The sequence below is a fragment of the Oncorhynchus mykiss genome, chromosome 24 (genome assembly GCF_057628025.1).
Source record: "Oncorhynchus mykiss isolate SJ-2025 chromosome 24, ASM5762802v1, whole genome shotgun sequence".
Taxonomy (NCBI): Eukaryota; Metazoa; Chordata; class Actinopteri; order Salmoniformes; family Salmonidae; genus Oncorhynchus; species Oncorhynchus mykiss.
In genome coordinates, this window is record NC_143045.1 from 20470092 (window position 1) to 20491848 (window position 21757).

A 21757-nucleotide genomic window follows, 5' to 3' on the forward strand; every position below is an offset into this window, starting at 1 on the left:
TCAAACCTGGTTTAGACAATAGCACCTTTTTCAGCAGGTCTCTTATTAAAAGAGTTTATATAGAAATATAGACATTGTCATTCAGTGTTAATCTATTCCATTTTCTTGCACATTGCATCTACAGTGAGTACTGTAGAAACTGAACACTAGAGGGAAACAGTACACCATTAACACAATGTTCCATTGTACATGGTACACATGAAGGATTCAACCAAAGGGCCATATGGAAGCAATATTTAATGTAGAATTGGATGCATAAAGAGTAATATACATGGTCATGGAATAGAACGGCTATAGGCCTACTGAGAATAGTGAATGATAGTCATGTAGATATCCTGTATTCAAAAGCATACATGAGATATGTGATATGTCTAAATGTGTGGTGTGATAACCAGAGTACATTTTTACAAACAAATATGCATTTTATTTTCAATGTTGTCCTGACATTCCATGAAATCCTGACTACCATAAATTACAAAAGTTTAAAAAAATAAATACTGAATAAAAAAAAGCAGAAGAGATTGTCATAATTGGTCGGGAAATCTGCATAAAATGAAAATTTTCCATAATATAACAGCTAAAGTAAAGCCTGGACACTAACTATGAGACATGGCTCTACAGTCAGCTTGTCATGAGGTGGCTTTTCTGAGTCCATATTTGTGCAGTGTCAGCTCACTATCTGAGCACTGCAGCCGGAGCAGAACCAGTAACAGAAGAGGTGAGGTATTACTGTGAAGAATGCCCAAAGGGAGGAGAACACAGGTTTGTGCTCAGCAGTACACAGAAAGAAGTACAACACAAAAGAGTATTGCAGAGGAAAGGTGTAAAGCGAAGAACAATATGCTTTCCCCTGCCAGTAGGTCTGTTCAAAAGTTGTATTTGTACTTTAGCCAATTCCTCAGTTGTCTTGTCATTGGATAAATCACAAACTTATCTAGCTATGGTGATGGCCATGTTCACAAGAAATCTAGTGGGAAACATTGAACTCAAGTGGAAGTGGGGTGTAACTGAAAGCTTTGAGACAGGCAACTGAAAGGGAGCAGTATGAAGTTACAGGTTACTGGCTGCCAATGGAAAAAGGTTCAATCCTCAGAACTGTCCTCTGATTTGTCCGCTCCTGCTTTCCAGTTTTTCCTCTTCTTGTGTGACTCTGGTCCTGAGTCTCTGTGGGAGTCCATGTGTCGTTTCCTCCTTCTCCCTCTCTCCTCTGAACTGCTCTCCTCCTCTCTCTCACTCTTTTTCCTCTTATGTTTGCTCTTGTTGCTTTTCCTCTTCTGTTTGACACTGTCGCTGCTGGACTCACCATCTGACTCACCCGTCCTATTTTCCTCTTTCTTCTTCTTCTTCTTTTTCTTCTTGGAGGACTTCTTCAGATGTTTTGATTTGGCTGTCTTTTTCTTTCCGCAATGCCCATTCTGATCATCCCCACGGTCTCTTTCCCTGAAAAGACAAATCAGGCATTATAAAATGCAACATTTCTTGTATCGAAGCAAATAGTGAGATCTTCACTACAGCTACTACTGTTATGAGACATGGTATTTCATGTTAATGCAGTTCATGTCATACCAGTCACTTTTAAACTCCTCTGGGTATAGCTCCTTAAAACCGCTGTGTCCCCATCTGTAGAGGAAACATGCACATTACCAATGAGATCCACCTTTCATAGTATGTCGTCGACAAACTCACGAGACTATATTTCTACAGAGTTGTAGATAGAAAAGGTATGCACCTGTCTGGATCATTGGCTTCGAAGTCATAGAGTTCTTTGGTCCAGTAGCGTGCCTCCCTCTCGTCCTGGCCAGAGCTGCGTTCTCTTCTCCGCAGCCGGTCTCCCAGTCTATCTACAGACCCATCCTCCACGCGATCACAGTGCATGTGACTCCTGAGTAATAGTGAACTCTAATTCTGATGTCTATCAACCTGTTCCATTTAACACACTTATAAACTATTGCAAGGCTGCATCCTGATTCTCCACCCTACTCTCAAAATGTACACTTGCACAATTCCCGTCATGGATCTAACAACGGTGGAAACTGCCTCCAACCAATATTTACACAAATACAATGCTTTGAAATCCAGGCCTGAAAGTGTGCAAGTGCACACTTTGGGAAAAGGGTGGTGAATCAGGATGCAGCTTAAAATAGCTAGCTATCACCTGCTGATGTATCAGGCTAACACTAACGCTATGTACCGTCTGAGACAATGTCATTTTTGGAAAGGTTCCTCTCTGGACCTCTGCAAGCCAGAATGCTGAATAAAATTACATTTGAACTTAATTCTACCGGATGTCTGGGTGGTTGGTCCTTATGCAGCTAAAATCTGAGACAATAACCTATATCCACAGGTAAGTATTATTAAACCAACTTGTCAAAGTGATAGTAACTTAAGTGCGTTCAGACTTCTATCACCTATGCATATGCATGCATATTAGCCGGGCTCGTGCACGTGTTTATATGGTTTTACGTGCACGTGTTTATATGGTTTTACATTCTCCAAATAAGTCTCAGACGGTACATAGTGTTAGCTTGCCATCACCGGCTGATGTATCAGTCTACACTACTTCAATGCTGGAACAGTTAGCGGACCTGGATGGATTTGAAGATGGTGGCATCGGTCTGTGGCTGGTGGACGGACCCTTCTCCATCCACCTCAACTTCCACATTTCTGACTCCTCTTGGATCTGAAACAGACAACATCTATCATCAGGAGAGTACACAGGAGAGGGCAAAGCCACACACACAGATTAGTTAACTCCCCCACTCACACCTTGTTGTGGGCATCTGTGTGACGAATAACATTTCGCAGCAACACCTTGCCCATCGGCACCCTGGACATGATGACACCTTCAAGTAGAGAAAAAGTATAAGGTACTGTACACACAACACTGTGAATTACATGGGCAGCAACATGCTGGGATCACACTGCAAACAGGTCAGGTGCATTGGAGAAGTTGTGGATGCTAGCTAGCTAGCCAGGTGCTTTTAGCAAGGCGGGTGTATTTGTATACACCGGCGCTGCATTCAATTGTATTGGGTTGCACAAAACAGTCCGTGACAAGTCAGCTATCTAGCTAAACGTGTTGCTAACCAGCTGTCTACAACTGTAAGTGTGTATTTTGCGTACTTCCTACTATCACAACAACCTAGCTACAACTGGCTAGCGTTAACTAACGGGTACTTTTATCAACAAAAGCTTTGCTAGATAATAAATAAACTCAAGATATGAATCGTATATCGCTAATTCTAAACTTGATTGAATATGTATTAACCAGAATTACCGTTCGATCTTTAACGTTTACGATTAAAACCACACAAACAGCTGACTTCCCTGTCTGTGGCGTGTAGCAGATGAACCACATGCGTAATATCCTGCTGCATAATCCCGCCTATGTGGGGCTTGTTACGTCACATGGCAATTTGGACGCTGATTGGCCATGTGTCTGTCAATCATTGGTGTCCAAGTAGAAAATTGGTAGAGGGCCCCAAGAGGTGGTTGGATGTGGTGATTGAAATACTGCACAAATTCACTCATTGAGCCAGTTGTTCTCACTTGGAAATGGCTCTAAAAGGCCAAGCTACATGGCATCTCACTAGCCACAATCCACTCTATTAATCAGACCTAGGTCTTTTTGGCTGATATCATCTGGATAAAATGCAATGATTACCTGTAGTAGGTTATGTAGCCTATTATGATTGACTGTATTTCTAACAATAACATACTTCCTAATGAGCACAGATGGTTTGACACACAACGACACAGAAGGCCCATCAGTAACATTTCAGAGTAGGCGCTAAGCAGCATTGAGAGAATGTCCTCAGTCTTTTGCATTGTGAACTGTTGTACTAATGTTGTATATAGAAGTGTGATACACCTTTCATATTGTTATGTACACAATATAAAACAGATAGCAATGAGCTGTGTTTGAGAAACTGTTTATTGTTAACTGATGCTTAGGGTGGTAGCAAGGTATGGGTTATATAACAACAACAGCAAGTTTTGTCAAGGGATGCCCTCAAATCCTCAAAAAGTTATATAGCTGCACCATTGAGAGCATCTTGACTGGCTGCATCACCGCTTGGTATGGCAACTGCAAGGTACCCGACCGCAGGCACTACAGACTGTGATTAATACGGCCCAGTACATCACTCGGGCCGAGCTCCCTGCAATTCAGGACCTCTATACCAGGCGGTGTCAGACGAAGACACAAAAAAGTGTCAAAGGTTCCAGCCACCTCAGCCATAGACTGTTCTCTCTGCTATCGTATGGCAAGCAGTACCAGTGCACCAAGCCTGGAACCAACAGGACCCTGAACAGCTTCTACCCCCAAGCCATAAGCCTGCTAAACAAGACTGCTAAATAGCTAATCAAATGGCTACCTGGACTACCTGCATTGACCCTTTTCTGCACTAACTCTCTGGCACTGACTCTATGAACACACACACTAGACTCCACCCACACACTCACACATACTGACACTGACATCCCAACACACACACACACACACACACACACACACACACACACACACACACACACACACACACACACACACACACACACACACACACACACCACTGCATCTGCCCAGACACACATGATATGCACCTTATGCCTACTGTTGCCACAAACACACACACTCTCACACACTTTCACACTCACCACGTATGCTTCTGCTACTGTCTATTGTCTATCCTGTTCCCTAGTAACTTTATCCCTACATATATGTACATAGCTACCTCAATTACCTTGTACCCCTGCACATAGATTCGGTACTGGTACTCCCTGTATATAACCATGTTATTTTTCATTATTGACTGTGTATTTTTTCCTCTTGTCAATATTTACATTTTGTATTTAATTTTTTATCTTTATCTTAACTCTGCATTGTTGGAGAAGGACGCATAAGTAAGCATTTCACTGTTCGTCTACAACTGTTGTTTACAAGGCATGTAGAAAATATGATACTTAGTTTTCGTTACAAGAACACCTCGATCCCTTTCCGCTGTACTCTGCCTGCTGCTACTGCTATGGCCCAAAAGAGTCAATACATATCATTAGCATTCCATGTCACACAAAGCCTTTTGTCTTCATTGCCTCCCTTATTCAAACCAAGATGATCCTAGTTTCCCACAGTTTTGGTCAGGCTGATAATACGGTGTTGTGCAAGTGCCCTATCTTTCTCCAATCCAAAAATTCAGACATAAAATAAATGTCTTTAAACTCAGGTTGTAAGTATTTGATCTAATAGAAAACAAATGCTTATTTATTCAAATCATAGAGTTGATGTGACATGCTATCATTATAGCTTTAAAATACTATTATTATCAATGCTTAAGCATTATATGGCCCAGTGTCCTCGACCTGGTTGTTCAAGTTATTGATTGAGATAATATATCATTACTCACACATGCTTCAACTTGTTTGACGTGGCTTCATACAAACCTGTGATTTTGTGTCAGCCAAAAATGGCTCAGTTGGAAACCACATACCACACAGTGTTAGCCTAGAATATACTGTAGCTTAGCAGACCAATGTAAAGGAGATATGCCCCATTTCAGCTAGCAGAACATACAGGCCCCCTCCTCCTCTAGTGAGAGGGGAAGAGTGTGGGAGGGGGAGGTAAGAAAGAGAGAGTGGGAGGGGGAGGGTAAACACTCAGCTAGAGCTATGTCTGACAGCCCTGCTGCTCACTGAAAGAACAAGGGACAGAGAAAAAAGCCTGTGCGGCTGAACACGAGAAAGACTGTGAGGAGGGAGGGAGATATAGGCTGAGGGAGAGAGAAAGCAAGGGAGAAAATATATGGAGGAGGAGAGCTGCAGGAATTCTCCTCTAGAAAGAACACAAACATTGTGTTTGTGAATGGGAGCTGGTGAGCTCAGCCACAGGGGGAGTGTGTTCTGAAAAACTAGGCAGCCGCTGGTGAGCCTGAACACCAATCCTCTCCCTTCTGCCAGGGGCTGGGGGGATTGAGCCAGGATTTCCATTGGGTTCTTCCAGGGAGTGATTTAGAGAAGAGTCCAGAGCTGTTGGTTAGGATTTCTAGCTGTATGTAAGGAATATGCTGGAGAAGGTTTGAACACACTGTTAGCTGTTATTGCAGATTGAACACAGTAGTGTGTGTGACGTGGAGGCTCAGTCCGCTGGTTTAGTGTTGGCAGTGCTGCTCCCACCCCTGCTGCTGGGTCTGTTTTGGGGCTATGTTTCTGACTGACTAGGGAAGCATCACCCACATGCAGGGCAGAGGCTGAATGGGAGGTTAAGAGTGCAACAAACCAGCATGGGAGCCAAACAGATGAAATGGTAAGAGTTGGATTTGACAAATTATTTGCAATATCTCTTTTTTTACATAACACTGTCTCGCTCCCTCTCATTGTTACAATCAGTGGTTATAGAAATGCAGTGTTTGTTCATTGTCTTTACATGTTGCTACCTTAACAGTGACGGGAGTGGTTATGACACCTCGATACAATGCAAGCACTATGTCATTTAGAAGGAGATGCCATTTCTTTGTCTAATCAATATTATCTTATGTTCATACAATATAGATATATATTACACGTGTTGGAGAAAGTAATCATAGTATGATACCTTGTAGAAATTGAGTAGTTCACATCATTTTAGGGCTGGGCTGTCGGCTATTGTCTGAATGTAGGTGTGGGTGTGTGTTTCTTTGGTATGGGTACTGTGCGTCCGTGTAGGTGTTTGTCTGGAAGTCTATGTGAGCTGGATGTGTGACATTGCCTAGCAACAGCTAACTACAGTGTTTGGCATTGCTGTGATTTCCATTTGCAGATTGGCTCACATCTCAGATTTACTTTGATCAGACTGATTAGCATCACACTGTATATGAGCATGTCCAATCTCAAATTGTGTTTTAGTGTTATATAGTATTTAGTTCCAGAGATTAGGATAATTTCTGTTTAATATTTGCCCACCATAGTGGAGGTTTTATTTCTAACCCAAAATAAATTGACAGTAAACAAACAAATGACATTATACTGTAAAACTAGGCCTCAGGTCTTGAATGTGTGTAAGTGATCCTCTTTCAGAGATAACATTGAAAATATAAAGCAATTCAGTTACATTGAAGAAAGATATGAGGTAAAAACAATTTATTATTTGAAGAGGATTTACTATATTTTATACAGTTGAAGTCGGAAGTTCACATACACCTTAGCCAAATACATTTAAACTCAGTTTTTCACAATTCCTGACATTTAATTCTAGTAAAAATTCCCTGTTTTCCGTCAGTTAGGATGACCAATTTATTTTAAGAATGCGAAATGTCAGAATAATAGGAGAGAGATTTATTTATTTAAACTTTTATTTATTTCAATACATTCCCAGTGGGTCTGTTTACATACACTCAATTAGTATTTGGTAGCATTGCCTTTAAATTGTTTAACTTGGGTCAAACATTTCGGGTAGCCTTCCACAAGCTTCCCACAATAAGTTGGGTGACATTTGGCCCATTCCTCCTGACAGAGCTGGTGTAACTGGGTCAGGATTGTACTCCTTGCTCACACACACTTTTTCAGTTCTGCCCACAAATGTTCTATGGGACGGAGGTCAGGTCTTTGTGAAGTCCACAACAATACCTTGACTTTGTTGTCCTTAAGCCATTTTGCCACAACTTTGGAAGTATGCTTGGGGTCATTGTCCATTTGGAAGACCCATTTGTGACCAAGCTTTAACTTCCTGACTGATGTCTTAATGTTGCTTCAATATATCCACATAATTTTCTCTCCTCATGATGCCATCTATTTTGTGAAGTGCACCAGTCCCTCCTGCAGCAAAGCACCCCCACAACATGATGCTGCCACCACTGTGCATCACAGTTGGGATGGTGTTCTTTGGCTTGCAAGCCTCCCCCTTTTTCCTCTAAACACAACGATGGTCATTATGGCCAGTTCTATTTTTGTTTCATCAGACCAGAGGACATTTCTCCAAAAAGTATGATCTTTTCCCCCATGTGCAGTTGCAAACCGTAGTCTGACTTTTTAATGGCGGTTTTGGAGCAGTGGTTTCTTCCTTGCTGAGCGGCCTTTCAGGTTATGTTGATATAGGACTCGTTTTACTGTGGATATACTTTTGTACCTGTTTTCTCCAGCATCTTCACAAGGTCCTTTGCTGTTGTTCTGGGATTGATTTGCACTTTTCACACTAAAGTATGTTCATCTTTAGGAGACAGAATGCGTCTCCTTCCTAAGCGAAATGACGACTGCATGGTCCCATGGTGTTTATACTTGCGTACTATTGTTTGTACAGATGAACGTGGTACCTTCAGGCATTTTCTTTGATTTTCCCATGATTTCCCATATGTCAATTAGCCTATCAGAAGCTTCTAAAGCCATGACATAATTTTCTGGAATTTTCCAAGCTGTTTGAAGGCACAGGCAACTTAGTGTGTGTAAACTTCTGACACACTGGAATTGTGATAAAGTGAATTATAAGTGAAATAATCTCTCAGTCAACAATTGTTGGAAAAATGACTTGTGTCATACACAAAGTAACGTCCTAACCGACTTTCCAAAACTATAGTTTGTTAACCAGAAATTTGTGGATTGGTTGAAAAAAAAAATGTTTTAATGACTCCAACCTAAGTGTATGTAAACTTCCGACTTCAGCTATATGGGGATATTTTATACACTGCTCAAAAAATAAAGGGAACACTAAAATAACACATCCTAGATCTGAATGAATGAAATATTCTTATTAAATACTTTTTTCTTTACATAGTTGAATGTGCTGACAACAAAACCACACAAAAAATATCAATGGAAATCAATTTTATCAACCCATGGAGGTCTGGATTTGGAGTCACACTCAAAATTAAAGTGGAAAACCACACTACAGGCTGATCCAACTTTTATGTAATGTCCTTAAAACAAGTCCAAATGAGGCTCAGTAGTGTGTGTGGCCTCCACGTGCCTGTATGACCTCCATACAACGCCTGGGCATGCTCCTGATGAGGTGGCGGATGGTCTCCTGAGGGATCTTCTCCCAGACCTGGACTATAGCATCCGCCAACTCCTGGACAGTCTGTTGTGCATCGTGGCATTGGTGGATGGAGCGAGACATGATGTCCCAGATGTGCTCAATTGGATTCAGGTCTGGGGAACGGGCGGGCCAATCCATAGCATCAATGCCTTCCTCTTGCAGGAACTGCTGACACACTCCAGCCACATGAGGTCTCGCATTGTCTTGCATTAGGAGGAACCCAGGGCCAACCACACCAGCATATGGTCTCACAAGGGGTCTGAGGATCTCATCTCGGTACCTAATGGCAGTCAGGCTACCTCTGGCGAGCACATGGAGGGCTGTGTGCCCCCCCCCAAAGAAATGCCACCCCACACCATGACAGACCCACCGCCAAACCGGTTATGCTGGAGGATGTTGCAGGCAGCAGAATGTTCTCCATGGCGTCTCCAGACTGTCACGTGTGTCACATGTGCTCAGTGTGAACCTGCTTTCATCTGTGAAGAGCACAGGGCGCCAGTGGCAAATTTGCCAATCTTGGTGTTCTCTGGCAAATGCCAAACGTCCTGCACGGTGTTGGGCTGTAAGCACAACCCCCACCTGTGGACGTCATACCACCCTCATGGAGTCTGTTCCTGACCGTTTGAGCAGACACATGCACATTTGTGGCCTGCTAGAGGTCATTTTGCAGGGCTCTGGCAGTGCTCCTCCTGCTCCTCCTTGCACAAAGGCAGAGGTAGCGGTCCTGCTGCTGGGTTGTTGCCCTCCTACGGCCTCCTCCACGTCTCCTGATGTACTGGCCTGTCTCCTGGTAGCGCCTCCATGCTCTGGACACTACGCTGACAGACACAGCAAACCTTCTTGCCACATCTCGCATTGATGTGCCATCCTGGATGAGCTGCACTACCTGAGCCACTTGTGTGGGTTGTAGACTCCGTCTCATGCTACCACTAGAGTGAAAGCACCGCAAGCATTCAAAAGTGACCAAAACATCAGCCAGGAAGCATAGGAACTGAGAAGTGGTCTGTGGTCCCCACCTGCAGAACAACTCCTTTATTGGTGGTGTCTTGCTAAATGCCTATAATTTCCACCTGTTGTCTATTCCATTTGCACAACTGCATGTGGAATTTATTGTCAATCAGTGTTGCTTCTTAAGTGGACAGTTTGATTTCACAGAAGTGTGATTGACTTGGAGTTACATTGTGTTGTTTAAGTGTTCCCTTTATTTTTTTGAGCAGTGTATATGAATGCTTCCGCTCAGTGTTTGAGATCAATTGACACCCTTTACCATGGCACTTTGAGATTTATTTTAAATTGCAAAACCCTTACGCACCACTGCACTTTGTATACCAGGGTTGGCTGGCCTTCTCTAGTCACTCGTAGGCTCAGCCACTGGTATACTTTTATTTACAAAGCCATTTTGGGTTTACTACCTTTTTATTTGTGCATTTTTATTGTTCAGAAATGTGGTGGGTACTCTCTTCGTTCGCTGGACTTTATCTTGCTAACTGTTCCAAATGTCCGAACTGAATTTGGTAAAAGGGCTTTTTTGTACTCTGCGCCATCGTCTTGGAACACCTCACAAAATACTTTTAAACTGGAAGAACTTGTCCCGATTGGTGTTTTTAAATCACTGATGAAGGATTTTGGGGCTGATTCCCTGACCTGTCAATGTTTTTAATTTGCTGTTTCATACTCTTGTGTATTCAATGGTTTTTACTAGATTACTTGTAGTTTTTCATGTTGTCTGTCTGTGATTTTTTTTGTAATGACTTGGTGCTGCCTATCTTGGCCAGGGTGCTCTTGAAAAATATATTTTAATCTCAATGAGCCCTTCCTGGTTAAATAAAGGTTAAATAATATAAAATAAAGGGATTACAAAAGACATGCAAAGACCAGATATGCTGAAGTGAAGCTCATCTCTTGCTAATCTCAGTGGCTAATTTTGGTATCTCTACTGTATGTTGTTGTTTCAGTTGGCACAACAGATCAGCAGGGTACATCCTTTAAGGGAAATCCACAGAAATTACCACATGTAGCTATAACAAACTGCACCCAGGGCAAAGGAAGGGCGGTGCCGCGATAAGAGTGGTTTATACAGAACATTGGTTGGCATGTACTTCATACGTCTTTGCCTGCAGTTCTTATTCCAAGATGATTTGAAATGAGTTGCAGTGGAGTACTTAGGGATAATCACTTCAGTAGAATCAGATAAGATGAAACCGGCTGTCCTTGTTTCTCTGTAGCTCAGTAGAATCATCAAAGTAGGCCCCTTATGACAGAACATTTTCCAAACTTCCTGAGTATGATGGTACAGTGCATTCGGAAAGTATTCAGACCCCTTCACTTTTCCCAAAAATGTTACATTACAGCCTTATTCTAAAATGGATTAAATAAAACATTTTCCTCATCATTCTACACACAATATCCCATACTGACAAAGCGAAAACAGGGTTTTAGAAATGTTAGCAAAAAATAAAATAAAATAAAAACAGAAATACCTTATTCACATACAGTAAGTTTTCAGAGTCTTTGCTATGAGACTAAAAATTGAGCTCAGGTGCATCCTGTTTCCATTGATCATCTTTGAGATGATTCTACAACTTGATTGGAGTCCACCTGTGGTTAAGTCAATGGATTGGACATGATTTGGAAAGGCACACACCTGTCTATATAAGGTCCCACATTTGACAGTGCATGTCAGAGCAAAAACCATGCCATGAGGTTGAAGGAATTGTCCGTAGAGCTCAGAGACAGGATTGTGTCGAGGCACAGATCTGGGGAAGGGTACCAAATGTCTGCAGCATTGAAGGTCCCCAAGAACACAGTGGCCGCCATCAGTCTTAAATGGAAGAAGTTTGGAACCACCAAGACTCCTCCTAGAGCTGGCCGCCCTGCCAAACTGAGCAATTGGGGGAGAAGGGCCTTGGTCAGGAACCTGATGGTCACTCTGACGGAGCTCTAGAGTTCCTCTGTGGAGATGGAAGAACCTTCCAGAAGGACAACCATCTCTGCAGCACTCCACCAATCAGGTCTCTATGGTAGAGTGGCCAGACGGAAGCCACTCCTCAGTAAAAGGCACATGACGGCCCGCTTGTAGTTTGCTAAAAGGCACCTGAAGGACTCTCAGAACATGAGAAACAAGATTCTATGCTCTGATGAAACCAAGATTGAACTCTTTCGCTGAATGCCAAGCGTCACGTCTGGAGGAAACCTGGAAACCTGGCCTTATCACCTGGCCAATACCTAGATGTTACCATTCAGCCATCAGATTTGCCACCAATGCTCCTCATAGGACACATCACGGCACTCTATACTCCTCTGTAAACTGGTCAACTGTATACCCGTCGCAAGACCCACTGGTTGATGATTATTTATAAAACCCTCTTAGGCCTTACTCCTCCCTATCTGAGATACCTACTGCAGCCCTCATCATCCACATACAACACCCAGTCACATTCTGTTCAAGGTCCCCAAAGCACTGGTTCGCCCTGGGTCGCTCCTCTTTCAGTTCGCTGCAGCTAGCGACTGGAACGAGCCCCAACAAACACACAAATTGGACAGTTTTATATCTGTCTCTTCATTCAAAGACTCAATCATGGACACTCTTACTGACAATTGTGGCTGCTTCGCGTGATGTATTGTTGTCTCTACATTATTGCCCTTTGTGCTGTTGTCTGTGCCCAATAATGTTTGCACCATGCTTGAGCTGCTCCCATTTTTGTGTTGCTACCATGTTGTTGTCATGTTGTGGTGCTACCTGCCTAAATAAATAAAGGTTAAACAAATAAAATAAAATAAAAACCATCCCTATGGTGAAGCATGGTTGTGGCAGCATCTTGCTGTGGGGATGTTTTTCAGCAGCAAGGACCTGACAGAGCTTGAGAGGATCTGCAAAAAATACAGGTTTGCCAAGCTTGTAGTGTCATACCCAAGAAGACTCGAGGCTGTAATTGCTGCCAAGGGTGCTTCAACAACGTACTGAATAAAGGGTCTGAATACTTATGTAAATGTGTCTAAAAACCTGTTTTGCTTTGACATTATGGGGTATTGTGTGTAGATTTATGAGGGGAAAAAACAATTTAATCAATTTTAGAATAAGGCTGTAACGTTACAAAATGTGGAAAAAGTCAAGGAGTCTGAATACTTTCCCGAATGCACTGTATATAACATAATTCTCACAATTCTATTCATGTCATCATACTGTATCTACTATACATCCCTACCAACTCAATTACATATCGATCTAAGCAAGCATTATATGGTACCTGCCTCCACATACAGTATTAATCATTTATAGCTGAGGCACAGTAAGAGAGCACATACAGACAGACCCACCTGTGGCCCAATTAACCCCCATACATCTCCCTCTGTTCACAGTGTTAGTGAATGGATAAAGGGTGGATAAACGTCAATTCCATGGTAACAGAGTGATGCCGAGACTCCGATTTTTCACTTTAAAATGTATGTCAAACAAAAACCAGTGATTGCAAAGTAAAACAAACCACATAACTATATGCACAAGGACTACTTTTAACAATGTCCACTGAACATCACTCTGTTACCTCACGATCACTCTGTTACCATATCATTTACGTTTATCTACCCTTTAATCATTCACTAACACTAACAAACCTAGTTGTACAGTTTGTTTAATTTGACAATCTTTTTTTTTTTTTACATACATTTTTAAGTGAAAAATCTAATTCTCAGCATTTCTCTTTTATCGTGGAATTGGCGTTAAAGTAAAAACAATGTGTAGTATTCTTTCCCTATAGCAACCCCAAGTCCATCTAATTACATGGTTTGCAAAAGGGAGAGATCAAGCCAGGGCAGTTATACGGTCGCAGCTCTCAAATTTAGTCATGCAATGTTGTTTTTTTAAATGCAAAAAGACAGATGCCATCCTAACACTACATTAAACCAGATGTTCATCTCACACACAGGCTGTAATGTGAGTCTAATTACTCATGTCAACATTCCTCTTCACACCAAGTAACATATGGATACATAAATGCAATCCATCATCATCCACCAATCTTGCAGAAAGGTTCAAACATAGTCTCTCTCCCCTTTTCAACATGTTATGCCCAAGGGTCTTATGTTGAAAAGTGGCAGAGATGGGCAAACATGACAAAATACAATTACAAAATACCATGAAGACCAAGGTATTAAAATAAAATACATAATACTTTTGCAAAGCATTGATTTAAAATACAAGTATTGTATCTTGAATATTCAAAATACAAAATACATTTGCAAGTACCTCCTTAACCTCAACAACATTTTCAGTAATGGTAAAAGTGTCTTACTTGCTATCACTGTGCTAATGTGCTTGTTTACCTCTTTCTACATTAGTTGAATGCACTGACTGTAAGTTACTGTAGAAGCTAAATGACCAAAATGCTAATGTGAAGGGTAAAAAAAAATACAAATGACAACATACGCAAAAAAAGTCATTGAAATACATATTTCAAATTCATTAAACAGACATACTGCCCTGAATAGGGGTGTAGTTTATCCCTTGTCTGGCAAATGACTTTATAACACAGACAGAAGCATGGTTGTTTTCCCACAGATACTAAGAAACGGATCTTGGAATCCCCCATCTGAGAGCCATTTCCAATGCCTGGGGTCATAGTACACATGATCCCATTTCTAGAAAACACAGAAGAGGGAACATGACAAGAGGCCTAGACCTCATCATAACATACAGACTGACTACATAACAGACCCAGTACCTAACAGACTGACTACATAACATACACAGTACGTAACAGACTCAGTACATAACAGACCCAGTACCTAACAGACAGACTTTATAACAGATCCAGTACCTAACAAACTCAGTACATAACAGACCCAGTACCTAACAGACTGACTATATAACAGACCCAGTACCTAACAGACTCAGTACCTAACAGACCCAGAACCTAACAGATCCAGTACCTAACAAACTCAGTACCTAAGAGAATGACTATATAACAGACCCAGTACCTAACAGACTCAGTACCTAACAGACCCAGAACCTAACAGACCCAGTACCTAACAAACTCAGTACCTAAGAGAATGACTATATAACAGACCCAGTATCTAACAGACTCCGTACCTAACAGACCCAGAACCTAACAGACCCAGTACCTAACAAACTCAGTACCTAAGAGAATGACTATATAACAGACCCAGTATCTAACAGACTCCGTACCTAACAGACCCAGTACCTAACAGACCCAGTACCTAACAAACTCAGTACCTAAGAGAATGACTATATAACAGACCCAGAACCTTACAGACTCAGTATATAACAGACTCAATACATGCTGAAAGAGGAAATAATCCTCTCAGAGACATTGAAATCATTGTTAGTTTTGAACTGACGTCCCCTGAGGAAAAACTGATCCTAAGAATGTGTTCATCCCCAAAACACTAAAACAGCTTGTTTCTAAATCCTGCCCCTATTTTACTTTTTGAAATAATTGTGACTCAATGTGTCCCATGTGTCTGCTGTTGCCTGTAAAGTGTATTCTAACTTAAGTAAAACTTTATACAAACAGTCACTTATGTTTGTGTCAATCAAGTTGAATGAATGAATGAACAAACAAAGTCCATCTCTGTGTTTACTTTCACTCCCTCCATATTTATTTGGACAGTGAAGCTAAAACGTTTAGTTTGGCTCTATATTCCAGCATTTTGGATTTGATATCAAATGTTTAATATTAGGCCACTGTACAGAATGTCACCTCTTATTTGAATGTATTTTCATACATACTGTCAGTTGCATATGAAATACTTGATCTCAAGTTCAAAATGCTGGAGTATAGAGCTAAATTTAAAGTTTTAGCTTCACTGTCCAAATAAATATGGAGGGAGTGTATGTTCACAGTGTATCATTCAGTTGAAATATTGCTTAGTCCAGATGGCATTTATGTACAGTATATGTATGTAATTTCAAGAAGAATAATGTCTTCCTTTTATATTTATTTACTGTTTCTTTTTATTTGGCTCCGCAGCAAACAAACTCATTCCTTATTCCTGTCTTTTCGCACCATCTGTTGCAGCCTCAGTTCAGCCAGCCCTGCACACTCCCCTAAAGAAGAGTACATCATCGCTCAGTCCACAGACACTCCTAAAGAAGCATTTATCTCAGCTCAATCTGAAGACCATGCCGAGCCTGGGGATAACAAATCAGAGTTGACGGAAAGGAAATCTGATACAGGTTGGCTGCACATCCATTTTCTCGTGCTGAGATCCGTTTCCATTTGATTAATCTGCTACAAAAAGGATGTTGTATCATGCCCGTTCTGTTTCTGTCTCTGTCCATTATCCATCTGTCTGTCCATCTATCCATCTGTCTGTCCATCTATCCATCTGTCTGTCCATCTGTCTGTCCATCCATCCATCTGTCTGTCCATCCATCCATCCATCTGTCTGTCCATCTATCCATCTGTCTGTCCATCTATCCATCTGTCTGTCCATCTATCCATCTGTCTGTCCATCTATCCATCTGTCTGTCCATCTATCCATCTGTCTGTCCATCTATCCATCTGTCTGTCCATCTATCCATCTGTCTGTCCATCCATCCATCCATCCGTCCGTCCGTCCGTCCGTCTGTCCATCTATCCATCTGTCTGTCCATCTATCCATCTGTCTGTCCATCCATCCATCTGTCTGTCCATCTATCCATCTGTCTGTCCATCTATCCATCTGTCTGTCCATCTATCCATCTGTCTGTCCATCTATCCATCTGCCTGTCCATCTATCCATCTGTCTGTCCATCCATCCATCCGTCCGTCCGTCCATCCGTCCGTCTGTCCGTCTGTCTGTCTCCGTCTGTCCGCGTGTCTGTCTGTGCCCTCCAGAAGAGGTGTTGTCTCTCTGCGGCCTGTGTCCTGCCACAGGGCATGGTGGGCCAGAGGAGGAGAGGTCATGGGAGGAGCAGCTGGAGTGTCACCAGGAGCAGCTGGAAAAGGAGATGCAGGAGGCCAGGAGGATGGTGTTCCGCCTGCAGGTAACCAACAACAAACACACACACACACATGGACTCACACAAACACACACACACACGCACTCAGACATGCATGCATGCAAAACTGAAACCAAAACAAAAACAAATTAGTAAACTGAAATAAAATAATTAACAAACTTGTTTGAAAAAGGAAAACCATGCTGAAACTATTGTCTAAGACTCCAAAACAAACTTAAAGTAAAATAAAAAAACATCATGAATTATGTTCCGTTATAGTTTTTTGCGGGGCAAAAATCCAATGGAGTTTTCAAGCTTCTGAATCATATTGAGATTGACTTCATAATCTAAAGGTAGACTCAGCGAGATGACAAACCACGAGCAGCACTGCAGATTTTGGGCACGTTTGAGTGGTAAGGCTGAAGCAACTGACTGCAGACGAAAGTCGAGGAGTGAAGTTGGGGGAGGTGCATCTGAGACAGCCAAAAGTCGGACACTAATGTGGTTTTCCAACAGTAACCCACTGGGCACAGACGTCAATTTAACCTCTATTCCACGTTAGTTCAATGTAATTGAATTGAAATTATGTGGAAACAACGTTGATTCAACCAGTGTGTGCCCAGTGGAATGGCTCAGATCAACATGGAAGTGTTTTATTAAAGGTTTTCTTTATAAAGTCAAAATATTTCTAACCCCCATATCACACACTCACAAACTGAAGTCATAATACCATATTATGTGTTTAAACATTGTACAATCAATTAGGCCAATATCACATTTATTTGTATATATCTACTGTACCCTAGTGATTTGTTGACAATAAAGCCTCCCACAATACAGGCGATGGCTACAGGACGAAGTTGATGAAGAACAACTGCAGAAACTTGCCATCTATAAAATGCAGTTGTGTTCGTTGTCTGTAGCTTATGCCTGCCCATACCATAACCTCATCACCACCATGGGGCACTCTGTTTACAATGTAGGCATCAGCAAACTGCTCGCCCACACGATGCCATACATGCGGTCTGTGGTTGTGAGGCCGGTTGGACGTACTGCCAAATTCTCTTATGGTAGAGAAATGAACATTCAATTATCTGGCAACAGCTCTGGTGAACATTCCTGCAGTCAGCATGCCAATTGTACTCTCCCTCAAACTTGAGACATCTGTGGCATTGTGTTGTGTGACAAAACTGTACATTTTAGAGTGGCCTTTTATTGTCCCCTGCACAAGGTGCACCTTTGTAATGATCATGCTGTTTAATCAGCTTCTTGATATGCCACACCTGTCAGGCGGATTAATTATCTTGGCAAAGGAGAAATGCTCATTAACAGGGATCTAAACAAATTTGTGCACAACATTTGAGAGAAATAAGTTTTTTGTGAATATGGAACATTTCTGGGATATTTGTTTTCAGTTCATGAAACATGGGACCAACACTTTACATGTTGCATTAATGTTTTTGTTCAGTGTAGCTTTATGGGAACATGTTTAGTGTGTCTAAGACGTATCCCTCCAAGGCTCCAGCTAAGGTAAGTTTACAATGAGATTGTGATCATCCAAGCTTTATCTGGTATCAGGATTTAACTGCTCTAAAACAGCACAATCTAATCTATCATGTCAGGTATAAAAATCACCCCCCACCTCTACCCCGCCCTGCCCAACTGAGCTTAAAATGGTCCTGCAATGTCTAAGCCAAGCATTTGCTCTATTTTCACTGTCCAGTTCAGGTTGGCAGCCGTGTGGTATAGGTGAGGTTGTACATCCGTGTGTGTGTGTGTGTGTAGCTGTCTTTCTCTCTGTGTTTTTATACTGTGAAATATATTCTGGGTGTATAGACTTTGTTACGTATACAGTAGGTACAGTATGTATCTATCCCTCTCTTCTCTCTCCAGGCTCTACTGCTGCACGGCTCTCTCCCTGAGGACGAGCAGGACGTCTCCCTGGGCTTCGGGGATAGCAGAGCTAACTCTGAGCAGCAGCTGGTACTGTGTCCGCCCCCATCCTCTTTAGTCACTAGATAATACAGCATGTTCAGCCACTCACTGTGATGTGACGGTGTCAGACCTCGGCATGCTATAATGTTTTTATTGTCACTCTAGAGTCCAGAGAAGACGCAGATACTGTTGAAGCATGAATTAGTCTATGTTATCTGCTTAGACTGCTTTCATGCCAGGTCACTGTCTCCTTATAAGCTCTGACATTTCTCTATTCTCACATAATGCCGCTCATCCCCTCGCTTTGAAGGTTCTAATCCGCAGTCGTCTGGACCAAAGCATGGAGGAGGCTCTTGATCTGAAGGTACAGTGGTAATTGGGCTTAATGTGGATGAGCTGCCATAAGAACACAGACCTTCCCCTCCTAATGAAATGTCTCTGAGTCTGTCTGTCTGTCTTTCTGTCCTCTCAGAGGGAGCTTCTGAGGCACAAGCAAGAGGCACGCCACCTTCAGGCTATTAAGGTAAGACCTGCCAGTCAAACCCTCTTAAGTTTGTTTGGATCATTACTTATACATGGATTACTGGCTTTTATTCAGTTCTCATGGCAGCATTGTGTAGAGAAGCAGCCCCTTTTAGCCTCCAGTGTTCCTTTACAGAAGAGTGGTGTGCTCTGTTTTAGGCTTCATAATGATCCATATGTGGGTCCTTACTCTTTGGTAGGCAAGCCGGCCTCTCTAGCGTTGTCTTTGATCTGCCTTTCCTCATTAGGATGCTCTTCAGCAGCGTATGTCTGTACAGGAGGCTGCGGTGCTGCAGCTGAAGCAGGAGCTACTGAGGTGCAGCATGGGCAAAGAGCAACTGGAGGGGGAGAACGTGAGTCAGATGATATGATAATACACACGTTGACATTTAGAATTAATATTTGACCTTTATATTCAATGGCTCTATCTATTTATGTATTAAAATATTCACAAAATGTTTTGTTCATCCACGTTACAAATATAAGTATATTTTTGTATATTTGTAGGCAGAGCTCAAACGGAAGTTGAGCGATCGGAACAAACTACTCAATGAGTATGAGGTAAGATAAGGAACTAAGTGCATTTTCACAATTTCAACAAACTTTAACAATTTTGGATATGATTATGTAGTTGAAATGTATCAGATATCTCAGTGGTACGTCTATAAAACCAGCAGCAACTTGGAAAAAAGGATAGACTACTTCAGCAACAGCAAATGAAACTGGATGATGCTCGGCACAACTCTAATGAAGGAAGCCACAGGGTATGGTACCATAATCAAACTGTTTCCACTGCACTTACAGTAAGTGACATCTATATGTTGTAGCTTGCAAAGTTGGTAAGATTTATTATATCTATTTTTCTTCAGTCATCTAGGAGTGAGAAGAGTGGGTACAGTAACTCTGTGAGCCCACCCCCTGGTCCGGCCTTCCAACACACAGCTGTGAGTCATGAACGCCTACAGTGCATTCGTAAAGTATTCAGACCCCTTGACTTTTTCCACATTTTGTTAAGTTTTTTTTAAATCCTCAGGATTCTATAAACCATACCCCACAATGACAAAGCAAAAACAGGTTTTTAGACATTTTTACAAATAAAAAAAATGTTTTTGGAAAGCACACACCTGTCTATATAAGGTCCCACAGTTGACAGAGCATGTCAGAGCAAAAACCAAGCTACGAGATTGAAGGAATTGTGCGTAGAGCTCCGAGACAGGGTTGTGTCGAGGCACAGATCTGGGGAAGGGTACCAAAAATTTTCTGCAGCATTGAAGGTCCCCAAGAACACAGTGGCCTCCGTCATTCTTAAATGGAAGAAGTTTGGAACCACCAAGACTAACTAGAAGTGACAGCCCGGCCAAACTGAGCAATCGGGGGAGAAGGGCCTTGGTCAGGAACCTGATGGTCACTCTGACAGAGCTCTAGAGTTCCTCTGTGGAGATGGGAGAACCTTCCAGAAGGACATCCATCTCTGCAGCACTCCACCAATCAGACCTTCATGGTAGAGTGGCCAGACGGAAGCCACCCCTCAGTAGAAGGCACATGACAGAGTTTGCCAAAAGGAACCCAAAGACTCTCAGACCATGAGAAACAAGATTATCTGCTCTGATGAAACCAAGATTGAACTCTTTGGCCTGAACGACAAGCATCACATCTGGAGGAAACCTGGCACCATCCCTATGGTGAAGCAAGGTGGTGGCAGCATCATGCTGTGGGGATGTTTTTTCAGCGGCAGGGACTGGGAGACTAGGCAGGATCGAGGCAAAGATGAACAGAGCAAAGTACAGAGAGATCCTTAATGAAAACTTGCTCCAGAGTGCTCAAGACCTCAGACTGGGTCGAAGGTTCACCTCCCAACAGGACAACGACCCGATCGAACATATCTGGAGAGACCTGAAAATAACTATGGAGCAACGCTCCTCATCCAACCTGACAATGCTTGAGAGGATCTGCAGAGAAGAATGGGAGAAACTCCCTAAATACAGGTGTGCCAAGCTTGTAGCGTCATACCCAGGAAGACTCGAGGCTGTAATCGCTGCCAAAGGTGCTTTAACAAAGTACTGAGTAAAGGGTCTGAATACTTATGTAAATCTTATATTTCATTTTTTTATATATTAGCACAAATGTATTTTTTCCCCCCCTGTGTAAATTGAGGTGAAAATTTAGAATAAGGCTGTAGCGTAACAAAATGTTGGAAAAGTCAAGGGGTCTGAATACATTCTAAAGGCACTGTATGTACATTTCCTGGGAGGGAGTGTGGGTGGGAGGGAGTGAGTGATTAATTTAATGTGTGTTTCATGTCATCGTTATTGCTGTCTCTAGAGCTAGAGACCTACTGGAGGTTAAAGGCCATAGCC

General features: G+C 42.1%; 2 protein-coding genes across 24 annotated transcripts in view; one reads left to right on the forward strand and one right to left on the reverse strand.

Annotated features, from left to right (window-relative positions):
• Positions 1-219: 219 nt before the first annotated feature.
• nkapd1 (NKAP domain containing 1) lies at positions 220-3383 on the reverse strand. Its single transcript, XM_021582620.3, has 6 exons — positions 3278-3383; positions 2767-2843; positions 2586-2680; positions 1730-1882; positions 1567-1620; positions 220-1440 (listed from the first exon to the last, which is right to left on the reverse strand). The coding sequence occupies exons 2-6, from the start codon at positions 2833-2835 to the stop codon at positions 1083-1085; spliced, it is 729 nt and encodes a 242-aa protein (XP_021438295.2). The 5' UTR covers positions 2836-2843; positions 3278-3383; the 3' UTR covers positions 220-1082.
• Positions 3384-5568: 2185 nt separating this feature from the next.
• The window catches only part of LOC110503956 (dixin-A), a 28804-nt gene continuing 12615 nt past the window's right edge, over positions 5569-21757 (forward strand). For 4 of the 23 annotated variants that reach the window (XR_016491483.1, XR_016491485.1, XM_036961500.2 and 1 more), the window contains exons 1-10: positions 5646-6301; positions 16039-16196; positions 16840-16988; positions 18837-18926; positions 19189-19242; positions 19351-19401; positions 19649-19753; positions 19908-19961; positions 20078-20164; positions 20270-20344. Coding sequence is in view for 14 of the 23 variants with exons in the window: in XM_036961500.2 (XP_036817395.1) it covers positions 6279-6301; positions 16039-16196; positions 16840-16988; positions 18837-18926; positions 19189-19242; positions 19351-19401; positions 19649-19753; positions 19908-19961; positions 20078-20164; positions 20270-20344 (846 nt within the window). In the remaining 9 variants the exon portion in view is untranslated. Of the gene's footprint in view, positions 6302-16038; positions 16197-16839; positions 16989-18836; positions 18927-19188; positions 19243-19350; positions 19402-19648; positions 19754-19907; positions 19962-20074; positions 20165-20269; positions 20345-21757 lie in introns of all 23 variants that reach the window. The other 19 variants (XR_016491489.1, XM_036961503.2, XM_036961505.2 and 16 more) reach the window with 13 other exon arrangements.